This window comes from Mytilus trossulus, chromosome 6 (genome assembly GCF_036588685.1).
Source record: "Mytilus trossulus isolate FHL-02 chromosome 6, PNRI_Mtr1.1.1.hap1, whole genome shotgun sequence".
Classification (NCBI taxonomy): domain Eukaryota; kingdom Metazoa; phylum Mollusca; class Bivalvia; order Mytilida; family Mytilidae; genus Mytilus; species Mytilus trossulus.
The window spans coordinates 85,204,913-85,220,438 of NC_086378.1; the positions used below are offsets into that span (position 1 = coordinate 85,204,913).

The 15,526-nt window shown below is 32.7% G+C and overlaps 1 protein-coding gene across 3 annotated transcripts; it reads right to left on the bottom strand.

Annotated features, from left to right (window-relative positions):
* Positions 1–5,832: 5,832 nt before the first annotated feature.
* Positions 5,833–14,089, bottom strand: LOC134722069 (uncharacterized). Of its 3 annotated transcripts, none has more exons than XM_063585530.1 (6): positions 13,927–14,089; positions 13,619–13,700; positions 12,714–12,857; positions 11,766–11,882; positions 10,831–10,948; positions 5,833–6,242 (listed from the first exon to the last, which is right to left on the bottom strand). In XM_063585530.1, exons 2-6 carry the CDS (start codon positions 13,665–13,667, stop codon positions 6,026–6,028), a joined length of 645 nt encoding a protein of 214 aa, XP_063441600.1. In that variant the 5' UTR covers positions 13,668–13,700; positions 13,927–14,089; the 3' UTR covers positions 5,833–6,025. The 3 variants fall into 3 exon arrangements, with proteins under 3 accessions (XP_063441600.1, XP_063441597.1, XP_063441599.1); XM_063585527.1 differs by having other exon boundaries at positions 12,714–12,860; positions 13,927–14,088; XM_063585529.1 differs by having other exon boundaries at positions 12,714–12,860; positions 13,907–14,054.
* Positions 14,090–15,526: the final 1,437 nt, after the last annotated feature.

The following is a 15,526-nucleotide window of genomic DNA, read 5'->3' on the forward strand; positions in this document are numbered from 1 at the left end:
GATAAACATTCTATAATATATATGTAAAACATTTACATGGATATGGTCAGAATTTAAATTTTAACAAATTTTGTATTTTTCGAAATACTTTTGATTTTCTATCCCATGATTACATTAATTGTATTTGACAAAATCTTTTGGAAAAGTTGGTCCTCACTGTTCTTTCACTTTTTACTTAATTTCGCCTTATAAATTTGTTTATTCAAGCGTCATTTTCATAGACAAAACACGAGTCAGTCTCGCATACACAAATTTGAATCCTGATATCTATTTTCACACAGAGAACCTTTGTCTGCATTTTAATCTGCTCAAGAAAGTAAAACAAAAATATCGAAATCAAAAGTAAATTCAAATATGTGAAGTCATTAAAACTGGCAAAAACAAACGTTATCAATCCATGGAACGACTGACTTTGTTAACTTTAACATTAAGGTCATGGAACAGTAAGTGTGCTACATTGACCTATAATGATCTAATTTGTTATAAATTGTTATTTGAATAAAGAGCTGTCGCTTTGGCAGTCAAAACACATCTTCCTTTTTTTATATATGTCGCAGATTTCGCTTAAACTTTTCATACAACCTTGCTTCGGTACACTACAACAGAAAATCGAAATTAATAATGCATTTATCTCTTTAATTATTTGAAATATTGCAGAGATATTTTCTTCTAATATGAGTGAATATTTGTATAGAAAGCACATAAAATCGGCATAAAAACCTATAAAATCTGTTTTAAAATCGCCACATCTCCAATTCTATCCATAGATTTTCTTAAAAAACTATATTTTGTTGACACATAAACTTTTGTTTTAAAATAATTGATGCCAGCTATACTTTATTGTAGTTTTAACATGGGTAGACATTATATACGTGATTATTTTTGCCTGAGCTATAGGTGGACAATTTACATCTCCTGATTCCTCAAACATACCCACCTCTTGACGGTTTTCATGGGAATCAACGCCATGGTGAATTTCATTTGCCTCATTATATATCATTTTATAATAAGTATGGTCCCTGTCATCTTTGAACTTTCCAAAAGATGACTTTGTCAAACTAGTTAACCCTTCCTGGCCTCGTCTTTAAAAACTTTACATTAAGTCCCAGAATACTTGTTTTGTTTGTTTTGTAGTGTTACTGGTGAATCTGTGTTAAAACGCTACTGGCATATAACAGCTGTATGTCTCCTTCAGCTACAAATGCTTTTTTGTGCATTGTAACATCTTTGCCGTCTCTCATAAGGGTTTTTATCATTTCTGTTATAATAATTTGATGTCGTGAATGCATTATCTTTCATTAAATTAACATTACGGTTGTATGATGGAGATGTGAGATGACGGGATATTGCTGCACGTATTCCAACTATTGCTGATTTAAAGTAATCTGTCCCTTTTTTTTTGTGCAGGCATGGATAGAAAAAGCATAATCTGCCGTTTAATGTGGAGCTTGCAAGTTCCTCAAACTTGTCATTTTATTGGTTTTTCGTGAACCATTATTTTATTAAGTTTAAGTAGTTATTCACTTAAATGTATGCTAATTTGGAAATGTATATGTCACAATATGATGTTTTAAGGTCTTTTTTCTTAATTTTTTTGGTTGACTAGTTTGTGTCAGAATAGTCTTGTCGCAGTACATTATATATGTACGTTGCACGAAATGCAAACATTTTTTGCTAATGAATTTTGTTTTTCTCATGATGAGTAAAATTAAAACTGAGTGACAATCTTGTTGCATTTATAAATGGATTGAAAATGGATTGGTGGTATATTGGTAATTACGCCTATTTTTTTTTTCTTTATAGGAGATGGGGTTCGATTCCTAGCAAGGGTCAATCCTTTTTATCGTAAATATGAAACAGTTTTGTCATTTCAGTACAACAGTAATAATAGCCTATACTTTATTTTATATTTTATCGTCAGATCGTATGTTTCAATGAAATTATTATATACATGCCTTTTCAACAGGAATGGGGTAGGTACAATGCAGTTATATAGCAGGAAAAATCATAAAAACAGATAAATATATACAATGATAGTTAATTGTTGTGATGTGAGTCAGTTTATTTACCTCTGAAAAGGCGCACTCCCCAATCAGTTTGTGGCTTAGTTGTCTCTTCCACTCTGGCATGAGCCAACATATCTATGTGCTCTCTGCTTGGCATTTCTTTGAACCTTTGTTTTTTTAGGGGTGATTCTGGTTCTAAAGCTGGTTCTGGTTCTAAAGCTAGTTCTAGTTATATAGCTTGTTCTGGTTCTAAAGCTTGTTCTGGCTCTAACATTAGTTGTGATTCTTCCAAAGGTTCAAATACTCCTTCAGCAAAAGTTGCTGATGAAAGTCCTTTATCAGATTGTGAGCTTTTGAGCTCAAACTGGTATATTGTGACATCAGTTAGCCGAGAAAACATTGATGTAACCGATGCATCACATATCTCATGACTGAAGACTCTTTTTGTTTGTCCTGATGAGATATTCTTGATAACTTACTGCACAACAGAATGTTGCTGTTTGTAGTGGTCAATAATTTTGAAGTTTTGTCCTTTATGTTCTACATTAAGTCTAATTTTTAAGGGGGTCGTTCTTGCATACTCCATTCTATTTTGTTTGTAAACAAGCAGACGATATATGAAACATGTTTTTCCGAGGGAGGGGTTTTAAAATTAGAACAGCCAACATGAACGTTGGGGTGTCTAGGTCTAGTATGTCAATTTCGAATTGTAACACATTGTTGTCATTGTAAAAGTATTAGTTACAAAATGTGTATCATTTTAGCGTTTGAAAGTGCTTTAAGTTAATGAAATACATTAAATAAATACCAATTTCGTTGATAAAAATCATTTTTCTGCCGAAGTCAATATACGCATGTGCAAACTACTTTTATTGGATAATAGAGCATGGTTTTGTTTACAAAGCTAAAGAAGCACGTCATATTTAAATTGTTGTCTAATAATCAATTTGATACCTCTTTTTTCTTTTTCTCTTTCCCAAAACAAATGGCAAAATCATAAGTTCAAACACATCAAACGAAAGGATAACAACTGTCACATTCCTGACTTGGTACAGGCATTTTCTTATGTAGAAAATGGTGGATTGGACCTGGTTTTATAGCTAGCGAAACATCTCACTTTTATGACAGTCGCAACAAATTCCATCATATTGTCAACGATTCGTGAACAAAACAAACAGACTTATAGGTAATAGGCACCGGCTGCGGTTACATGGAAATGTAACAATAATAAAAATAGTATTGTTACACTGGAGACTAAATTCCGGAACATATGGCTAGGTACAGACTTAATTAATTACGAATGTAACAATAATTATTGAACCTATCGTAACGGTTACATTGCGTTAGTATTACATGACATAGTTTGTTGAAAAACAAGTCCTATCTTAAAGAAAAACTTTGTTCTTTGTTAAGAATTGGTCCAAATTCTAATTATGAATTTACTATTGTGACGTCATTTGAAAAGACAACCAAGCCTAATTATGTCATTTATAAAGAACACAACTTTCTTCAATCTTTGAAGAGGAAGAATTAATTTCGTAAGATGTCGTCTTAAAATCATAACAGAAACAGATTCTACAACTATATCTTGGGTATAACGGAATTTTTAACAACCAACATTCAAAAGTTAAATTCTAATTATTAAAAGTTTTACTTCTCAACCATCTCAAGTAAAGAACTATTTCAACAACATTGATGCAGAGGTCAAATTTGTATGTAAAAGGCAGAAAAGTAAAATTTAATGATTCTTTTGCAGGAGGACAAAGATATACTGAACCATTCCGAATTCCAGCCTTTTTTCTATAGGTTTTATCATTTTTGAAAACTGTTAGGCATAGAGTCAAATATTTTTTGTACTCAATTATAGATAATCATAAATGCATTTAAAAGACAGGGAAAATGAAGGAAATTGACTTATATACAATCATTTCTATATTTTCTAGTATAGTCCACCATCGATTTCATGTATGACTGTCGCATAAAATTTCATTAAATCGACAACAATGCGTGAGGAAAACAAACAGCCATAATAGGTTAAAACGTCAATCGTAGGGGTACAGCAGTCAACAGCAAAACAAACAGCCATACTAGGTTAAAACGTCAATCGTAGGGGTACAGCAGTCAACAGCAAAACAAACAGCCATACTAGGTTAAAACGTCAATCGTAGGGGTACAGCAGTCAACAGCAAAACAAACAGCCATACTAGGTTAAAACGTCAATCGTAGGGGTACAGCAGTCAACAGCAAAACAAACAGCTATACTAGGTTAAAACGTCAATCGTAGGGGTACAGCAGTCAACAGCAAAACAAACAGCCATACTAGGTTAAAACGTCAATCGTAGGGGTACAGCAGTCAACAGCAAAACAAACAGCCATACTAGGTTAAAACGTCAATCGTAGGGGTACAGCAGTCAACAGCAAAACAAACAGCCATACTAGGTTAAAACGTCAATCGTAGGGGTACAGCAGTCAACAGCAAAACAAACAGCCATACTAGGTTAAAACGTCAATCGTAGGGGTACAGCAGTCAACAGCAAAACAAACAGCCATACTAGGTTAAAACGTCAATCGTAGGGGTACAGCAGTCAACAGCAAAACAAACAGCCATACTAGGTTAAAACGTCAATCGTAGGGGTACAGCAGTCAACAACAAAACAAACAGCCATACTAGGTTAAAACGTCAATCGTAGGGGTACAGCAGTCAACAGCAAAACAAACAGCCATACTAGGTTAAAACGTCAATCGTAGGGGTACAGCAGTCAACAGCAAAACAAACAGCCATACTAGGTCAAAACGTCAATCGTAGGGGTACAGCAGTCAACAGCAAAACAAACAGCCATACTAGGTTAAAACGTCAATCGTAGGGGTACAGCAGTCAACAGCAAAACAAACAGCCATACTAGGTTAAAACGTCAATCGTAGGGGTACAGCAGTCAACAGCAAAACAAACAGCCATACTAGGTTAAAACGTCAATCGTAGGGGTACAGCAGTCAACAGCAAAACAAACAGCCATACTAGGTTAAAACGTCAATCGTAGGGGTACAGCAGTCAACAGCAAAACAAACAGCCATACTAGGTTAAAACGTCAATCTTAGGGTTACAGCAGTCAACAGCAAAACAAACAGCCATACTAGGTTAAAACGTCAATCGTAGGGGTACAGCAGTCAACAGCAAAACAAACAGCCATACTAGGTTAAAACGTCAATCTTAGGGTTACAGCAGTCAACATTTTAATATAATATTAATCACTGTAAAAAATAAATAAATGCTACAACAAAATATCCCCAAAAGAAAATGGCATGAAAAAAAAACTGGCTTGAAAAAGAAAAATCGTTTATATCATGTGCCTCTTTTTTTCATTCAAATTGATAGCTTATCATCTTAATACAGATTTTAAGAGCAATAAACAAAATATACGAAAGTTAAATTTTCACGTTCACGCCAATTTTTTATATGACGTTATCACTCTTCTTACAGATAGATATTCCCCATTTCCATCCTGATTTTTATCTATTTTTCCCAGTTTGATAATGACAGAACAAAGTTTAGATCAAAACAAAAGATACAACTTTTATTGCGATGGTTGTTCACTTTTCTGTGCGTAACTATGTTCCATACAAATAGAGGAGAAACAGTTTAAGCGTTTAAAACTCTTAAAGGTCAGGCATCGAGATTGAATCTCAATATCATTGTTTCAACTTCTTTATATCAGACTCATAACTTTTCACAAGTTAATCATTTGCACTGCACCATTTTAGTAAGACTAAAAACAATTTGAATGATTGATGACCGCTAAACTGCCAGTGGCAAAATAATAGCAAGAAATTTAATATTTATATATTTTTTAATGCACAGAAACATACTAAAACAAATTTCTCAACAAGTCCAACAAGAAATCAACCTATAAAGTACTAATACTTAAACCAATCAAAGAAGTAAAGATTGAATGTAAGAATAAAAAGTGTCATTCTGTTGACGGATCGTTGTCTGAAGGATTCCAATAAAGTATGTGTTACTACTAAGAATAATAACAGTAGTGAACTATGGTTGTGTCAGTTTTCTTTGGATGATGTCCACCATCACTGCTGTTGTTTCTGTCATCTTCGTCGTCCATCTTGATTGTTTCCTCTACGACATTCATTCCACGTACACGTTGGCATGTTGATGTGTACTTGTACAAATAAAAAGGCTGGTATGTTGGTCGGGTCATACTAATGTAGGCAGATCTATCAGACCTATTTAAAATAATGTAGAAACCATGTACTGATCATTTATCTTACCTTTCTAGGAATATTAATGGTTAGATAGAAGTGTTACATTTCTTTATTAAAAACACAGACAGCGTCGGTTGGTTGGGTTAAATCAGAACAATTCACCCGACCATCAGATGTGCACATTAATTACGAACAATTGAAAACAAAGGAAGAAAAGGCTAACCAGTTGTTATTTTGGGAATTTTACGTTGATATTGAAGACTTGATCACTGTTGTAAGCCATATGTCAAAATGTCATACGTTAAGATGGTCGGTTAGATAAATTCGTTGCACATCATGTTAGTGACCCAATACGATATATATCATTTAGGTCACTAGGAAACTGTGTAATTAATAATATATTTAATCATGTTCAAATTTGACATATATCTGAACATGAACCTGTGTACCTGCTTTCCGTTGCTAAACAAATACCAGTATTTTGAAATCGTGTTATATCCATAAAGATGTCAATTTCTTTTTAATATGTTTTTCCCATTAACTCTTCTTATATGTGCGTAATTGTAAGATGATTACATGGAATATATTAATATTTGTAATATAACTGTTTATATATAAAAAAAAAAAAGAAGGTGTGGTATGATTGCCAATGAGACAACTATCCACAAAAGACAAAAATGACAAAGACATTAACAACTATAGGTCACCGTACGGCCTTCAACAATCAATGAGCAAAGTTCAAAGCCCATGAAGCTACAGGTAGCAGTTGTTTGAAAATCAGAAGGTACGCATTGCATTTTTCGCTTAATGCGTCCAAAAAATGTTAAACAATAAATCTTAATAGTGTTGTAAAACACACTATTAGAAAAAAGACCTGCAAGTTTATTTTTTCTTGCGCAAGTTGACTGTTAAAAAGAGGAAATTATCTTTATTCAGTAATCAATATTAAAACATTGATAAATATTATAGTATTAACGCGAATTAACGTTATTAGGCCTTGTATCTTAAAACAGGTGATAAACACGTTTAACATGTACAAATATTATCCATTGTCAACAAAATCTTAGATTTCCAAAATCTTTAAGATATGTTGACAGGATACTCTGGAAGGGACAAAGTCGATGTTCTCAGATCAGGTTTCATGAAAATCAGGAAAGAATATTCAAAATACGATGCTTAACCATTTTTGAATATATTTACAAACAATATAGTTGTATATTCTGGAACTCATTTCAATGTTGTTTTTTTTTAAAATTACACTCAAATAGTATGAACGTCAAAGCTTGATATATTAAAGGGAGTTCTCAGTTTCAAAACACTGGTTTATATTGATAAGAGATAAATAGAGGAAATAAAAGAGCAAAATAGATATATAGGTCACTGTGCTTATTTTCTAGATATTAGCCATTGACATTTTTGAGGGAAAATATTCTCTTTTGACTTTTCATAGCTTTATCATTGACAAGTTTAAGTTCTCAAAAACTATTTAAACATAATTAAAATTTTATAAGACTTTTACCGATGGCTAATCAATATAAAGGTGAACGATTAATAAATAGAAAAATGGGGGTTAATGGGCTAATTTTTATAAGGCATTCAAATGGTTAAAACCAGAGGATGCCAGAAATCACAAAACATGACAAGAGAGCTACCTAAATATGTGTATAAAATTAACAACAAATAAATAAAAAAAAACAAGCACATACTATTAGATATGTCTCATTTTTGCTGTAGTAATTTTGTTGGTATACTGTAAACGTAATAACACAAACTGTCAATAGTTAGGCATGTTCAATAAGCAAAACATCCATTAACCCGTACCGAGTGTACAGGGCCGAACATATTCGATATCATCTGTCAAACGGTTATTCCAAAACGGTCAACTAACTCGTGATGGCGTCCGTAAAATTTACTAAGGGATGGTGTCAACGTCACTATTTGGAATTCTTGGTAAAATAGCTTACTCGTGAGCAGCAATCCTCTATCAAAGAAATCATGATAGGAAATACAAGCCCAGGAATGTCATATCATTTTGGAATATATATGTAAATATATGTATCTTGAAACTTTGATTAATTCCATGTGGAGAACTGTTTTGAACTGTGCAAGTAAAAGTATGAATAAGCCAGGAGAGGAGTTATGTTCATATTTGCTTTTAAGGATATATATTGAATTTTCCATGATTTATATTTCTTGCCAGATGAAATAATTTTGCTTTTGAACACAGAGGATGGTCTTAAAGATATAACCAACACAAGAATCGAGATAAAGTTTAAGACTTCAAAATGGACAATAACAAGATTCCTTTTATAGCGATGACTTTACATCTAGTGTTTGTTTATTAAAAGCAAGCTTCAAATGGATATTCATGTTATATTCTTCAATCCATAGAGCATATTATGTGTGGTACATATAAAACAGATGGTGAAGAAGATTATGGAACATGTTGTGTTTTAATTTTTGTTCAAACAGAGACATGTTTCTGGTTCAAATGAACAAGAAATCTAAACAAAGAAATCTTACACATCTAAATGTATAGAAAAGCTAAGGATTGACAATTAGAACAAAAATTTTGAGTATTTGGTGTAATTTTCTCATAGAAAAAAAGAAAAGGGAATAAAAAAACATAATGGTAGCTGTTCAAAAAAAATCTGAAAAAGGGACATTACCTGGCCTCACGGTCATAAAACTTTCAAGCATGATTTTTGTACTCAGACTCGAAAATCAACCAATCAAATTGCTGGATTTCATGTTTCGAGCATGCTTTTTGTGCTTAGAGCACTGAGCAAAGTTTTATGCCTTCAAGGCCTGGTAAAAACATATCTTGATCGAACCAGTTCGAGGTTGCTAATTCTCTTTTTTTTAAAGATGTTTTTGCTGAACACTTTATTCTCAGGCGGGTCATAAAATCTGATTTGATATTTGAAGGAAAATGTTTTCTAAAATTTGGATATTGTCAATGTGGTAAAAACAGATGTGAAGCATATTACTTTAATATATTGTGTTAAACACTTTGATATATGATGCTTAACATTTTGAAAAAGAAAAACATATCATTTTGATATTTTGTTCTTAGCATTCTACAATTTATGTTTATATATTGTAATGCTGTTTCAATATGATTTCATAGCATAAATAAAACTATGACTTCATTTCAGTTATTATGTATAATCCCTGTCGTTATTTCTAGTGATAATACATATTCCCTGAAAATTTTACTGATTATATATAATTCCTAAACTGGCCAGTGATTCTACATAATCCCTGAAAATTTCAGGGATTCTACATAAGCACTGCTTATACAAATTCACTGTAACATATATACCCGGTTAAAATAAAATTCATGATGAAACCCACAATAAATCATGTAGTTAAAGTGTGATTGAGCCCCTGTATATAGCAACACCCAAGTTACACCGAATGGTGGTGCGCCTGACAGAGACGGAATTAACAGATTAGGTAACAGGTAACAGGTAGGACTCAAATCTATAGTGGGTTCCAAATATATGGTAGATTCCTAATCTATGGTAAATGTGACTTTACAAACGCCAAACAAATCAAATCTATTGCCGATTTTTGTTTTCTCCAAATCTATGGCAGATCTTTTTCATAACGGCACAGTTGAATAACGCCATATTACATTGTCGCAGCCGCTAATGATAGGGTATTTCCCTCTACAACAATTTGCTGGTGGTTTAAAGGAAGTTGTTACTTTATCAGAAAAAGGGACAAAATGTGCTGTACCAGCCAAAGCCCTCAATGAAAAGGGACACCGCGGTTTTCAGTATCAGAGATATAGGAAAAGAAGTTTTTTATAATTATTAAGCAAAGTTCAAAAAGTGAAATATCAAATAACCAGATACCAATTTGATTTAATTTGTCATCAAACAAAAAATTTATTAACAATGAAATAATATTATGTAGAAGTTCAAACTGTTCTATTTTATCTATCATTTTTTTTAAAACCTGCCTTCTTACTAGTTAGTTTGATGAATGGGTTTAACAGGTACCATTCACAGAATAAAAATGTTTATTTTTACGAGGCGCATCATCTCAATCTTTTAGTCTGGATGTAAGTTATATGAATTCATCATTTACGAAATGTTTTGGTTAACCATTATGGAATGTTTATTCACAAATGTTTATAGACATGCTCCCGTCGGCGGATATTTCCACTTATTAGAGACCAGTCATTGGTTGTATATTTGCTGTATTGTTTTCCTTTTTGCACAAAATTTGCGGTAGATTTGAAACAACAAATTCCACCACAGATTAGGAAATTACAAAACCTGCCATAGATTAGGATTGTTCAAATCTGTCTTAGATTTGGGATGGCAGGACGTCATATTTACCACAGATATCTATCTGCAATAGATTTGAGTCCTACATATATACTCAGTATGCCGGCGCTGCTGGAATGTTGCTACATAGAATTGGAAAGTTCACAAAAGTGTCAGAGTCCACGAACCATGATGAGGGGGCTGGGTTGTATAATATCTATGGAAATGAGATTTTCAAACCCTCATACATCTGCATAAAAATATCATTAACTATGCCATAGTGCGACAAAATAAATGAGCAGAATATAAACTATTTAAAAATGACATACCTGCAACAATACTGTATTTTTGTGTTCCTGTTGTATTCTCCATCAGGAAGAACTCCACCATGTGAGTTGGCATTAGCGTTATCCTCGTCGTCCCAGTAGATAAAGCCGGTGGAAAATCCTATGAACAGATATTTGATATGAACGGCAATGCTTGATTATAATGTGGATTCATTATTTTCGTACCTCCTTTAAATTTCTAGGAATATGATTTTTTAAAAGCAACCTCGTGGAGAACATGACAATAAGGGAAGTATTCGGAGCTTCCATACAGGGTCAGAAGAGGTGTTACGTTCCTTTATTAAAAGAACACGGTGTTAAGGGAAAGTGTTCAACGGATTAAACAATTGTCGGTGAACGATTAAAATAAACTCATAAAACACATTTGAAGCTAACAAGGTATTAATGTCGGCATTTCATTTTGGATAGACAATACATGTTTGTAATACTAACAGTATTGAAAACTGTATCACTTTGATAGGCCACTAGTCTAAATACCATATGCTAAAACAGTCGGTTAGATTAATTCGTTACATTGTTGCTAGTGACTTTATATGATACATATGGTACTAGTAAAGTCCATTAGGGGACCCAGGTTTCGCTCGGACCCCATATGGAATTAACTGACCCTACATATATCGTATCAGGTCGCAAGCACACTATAGAGTTATAATATTCGTTGGATAACAATTTTCGTGGATTTCGTGGAATTAGGTAATAGCGAATTGAAATGTTCAACAAATTACAAATAATCTACAGGAATGTATGCAAACAACGAAATAAATATACACAAAAAAATCCGTCATAAACTAAAATCATATAGATGGCTTAGAAAAATGAAAAGGAAAAGGTAATATGGCAGTTGGAAATATTAAGTTAAAAGAAGTGACAAAACAAATTTGGAAATATAAATGTTTGGGAATCGAAACTAGACATACCTGAAGGACATGAACCACCATATCGTGCAATACAATAATTTCCGCGCGGCCAGGATCCTGATCCACTGGAGGTTGTTTTTGTACAATAATACATCCTTGTATTTGTATTAAAAGTACCTGGAAGTAAATAAGGAGTAAATGCTTTTTTTATACATTAATACGTATTCATATATTCAATCTATTAAACAGTGTATTATCGGCTTCTGACTATTTATTTTCTAATCTTTTGTGTTAATTAATTATCACATGGTCGATAATAATTTTTCCCCTGTTGGATGTTTTTGTACAGTGATACATCATAGTATTTCTATCAAAAGTACCTTGAAGTGCACAAAGAAAAGTAGGTTTTATCTGTCTATAATACCACATATTCAATTTGATAAAGACTTTATATTTTATATAAGCATGTTATTCATATAGTACTTCCAAATGACATTTATTTGGTCCGTTTTTTTCTTCATTTAATTTATTTTTCTTTGGTTTGTCTTGTGAAGTTTGTATAATTCTGATCCGGTGAGAACATTCCTTTAGAAGTAGATGATTTATACTTAGATAGATCGAACCTTCTCGAGTAAGAACTCCAGTCAATTTTTAGTCGAAAAATATCGTCAAAGAATGTTACTTCTAGATTTGAAAGTCCGACATTCCCTTGCGTTGCAATGTGTTTTTGAAAAGATTCTCCGTAAGTGCAAATAGTATGCAAAAGCTGCCAAAAAAACCCATAGAGAAACATATCGCATTGCTACGAATACAAATTTTTAAACAAAGATTATTTTGATATCTTCAAGATTTATTGTGTTGTTAGATTGCTTCAGAAAAGCGCCCTTAACGCAAGAAATTTATAAATTGTTGTTTTAACTATTTCTTTGACGTATACTACGAACATTTTCGTATTGCATAAGAGACGTTATGTTTATTAGATTCAAACAACCGATTTAGTATGCTTACCGTTAAAGTGATGGCCCGGATTTGGAGTAACAGCGTTGATATTATGGGTATCTTCATTATCCTGGTACCTCCATCCTTCAGCCCATCCGAATGGGCACCCTGCTTTTGGTTTCGGAATTGAATATCTTCCAGCCGGCCAATTAACTACTATAAGTAGTAAGTGTATTTTAGTGCATTGTTTCAAAACGTACGTTACTATTGCGTCAATTAGATAATATGGATTCCTTAAACTAAAACATTATCTGAAATGAAATCTTATACTATACTTACTTAAGTTCAAATTTATTCTATCAATTGATAATAAATCTTAACCTATTTTTTAGAATATAAAATTGGCATTTTATAATGTGTAAAAAAAGTTATCAAAGATACCAGGATTATAATTTAATACGCCAGACGCTCGTTTTGTCTACATAAGACTCATCGGTGGCGCTCAGAACAGATAGTTATAAAACCAATCAAGTACAAAGTAGAAGAGCATTGATGACCAAGAATTGCAAAACGTTGTGCCAAATAAGGCTAAGGTCATCTTTTCCTGGGATGAGAAAATTCTTAGTTTTTCGAAAAATTAATAGTTTGGTAAACAGGAAATTTATACAAATGACCATATAATTAATATTCATATTCACCGAAGTGCTAACTACTGGGCTGGTGATACCCTAGGGTAACACTAAACGTTACCAGCAGTGGCACCGACCCAGTGGTGTTAAAAGGTAAACAACATGTTACAACAAAACAATAAGAAGTAAACAGTAGGATTTCAGGGATCATTTTGGTTTATATAGCCTTAATTTTTAAGATTAGTTTCGAAATATCTGAAAAACTCATAATTCACACCAAGAATACCAAGGCAAATTATTATCAATGAATAGTACCCATAAACTCTAACAAAGAACGAATCTTACCTGCGGAAGCAGATGCAAATATCAAAAACAGAATAAACATGTTCTCCATCTAGATCTTTTCTCCACTCGCAAATCAAAGAAGCTGTCAAAATTAAATGTTTTTTTATGATATAGTTCACTATTTGTGTAGTGTAAACGCATTTCAGATTTGCTTATTGAAAAAGAAATCAGAAAAAGTAAGTGATTTTGAAAATCTTAAAATGAATTGTAATTGTTAAAGATAAGTACAAAGTATGATAAAGAAATATGTACACCTCTGTCTAGCTAATACAAGGATAGCAGTCTTACTTAAATATAAAAACACGTACCACTGGTGATCTGATCTTCAAGAGTTGAAAGACTGGATTTACTCGAAAGAAAAACATTCCACTAAATAACAAGTTTTGACCAATAGAATATCAAAGGAAATTAAACATACTGCGCCAATCTGCAGCGAAATTACAAGGACAACTTATTTTGTTTCTTATAACCTTGTGTGTACTGCGCAAAACTAATTTTAATACACAATATAAATACGGTAAGTATTAGTCATAAATATAAATATAAAATGTATGGATAAAAAGTAACAAGTTTTATCCATAGTGTCAATCATGATTTTGAAATAGTAAGAATACATAAAAAATCTGCAAGGGCATACATCAACAAGTCATAGATAAAAACACGAGGCCACCATATCACAAAAAAAATGAATCAAAAAATGAGGCCAAACTTTGGAAAAAATGTCAGATAACTAGAAATGTCTGCTATCTTTATTTTTGACCCAGGTTATTAAAATGTCCTCATCTCATCAATTAAAAGAGTGGGGATAAGATTTTCTAAATAGCTGAAAGAATTTTCACAGATAACCAAAAGTGTACAGATGGCTTTCATCATATCATAGACTAGCAATAATGTTTAAATAAAGGCAACAGTAGTATACCGCTGTTCAAAACTCATAAATCCATGGACAAAAAACAAAATCGGTGAAACAAACTAAAACACAATCTGCTTACCCTTCCGGAGCACCTGAGATCACACCTAGTTTTTGGTGGGGTAAGTGTTGTTTATTCTTTAGTTTTCTATGTTGTGTCATATGTACTATTGTTTTTCTGTTTGTCTTTGTCATTTTTAGTAAATTTTACGGACGCCATCACGAGTTGGTTGACCGTTATGGAATAACCGTTTCAAAAATGATATCGGATATGTTCCTTACGTCGTAACTACAATCCCCTTCCCTTTCATGAATGTGACCTATCGAATTACACTATTTACCGGATGTGTTATCACATAAGCAACACGATGCGTGCCACATGTGGAGAAGGATCTGCTTACCCTTCCGGAGCACCTGAGATCACCCCTAGTTTTTGGTGGGTTCGTGTTGTTTTTTCTTTAGTTTTCTATGTTGTGTCATGTGTAATATTGTTTGTCTTTTTGTCTTTTTCATTTTAAGCCATGGCGTTGTCAGTTTGTTTTAGATTTATGAGTTGGACTGTCCCTTTGGTATCTTTCGTTCCTCTTTTAGACGATATTATTCACAAAATTCCCCTACTTGTTATATAAATCGTTTCACCTTACTTCTTACTTTTAATACGGAAAATAGAAAATATCAATTTAATGACAAGGTCAGATAACGTTTTGCTTATGCAAAATTCTAGCATCCTGTAATAAACACTACATGGAAAGTTAACAACTTATTTGTCGTTCTATCAATAAATATGCGCTATTGCAACGATTTGGCCTTGAGCATTTTGATGCGTACATGTAAAACAAAAGCTATACACTGACTGATAATTTATGAAGATAATATAAGGTTCTGTTCCGTGCTTTCAAACAATGATTTTATTTCGGAATACATATTAAAATATATAGGCGTTTTTCAATAAAAACGTACTTTCTTTGTTGAAGGCCGTACGGTGACCTATAGTTGTA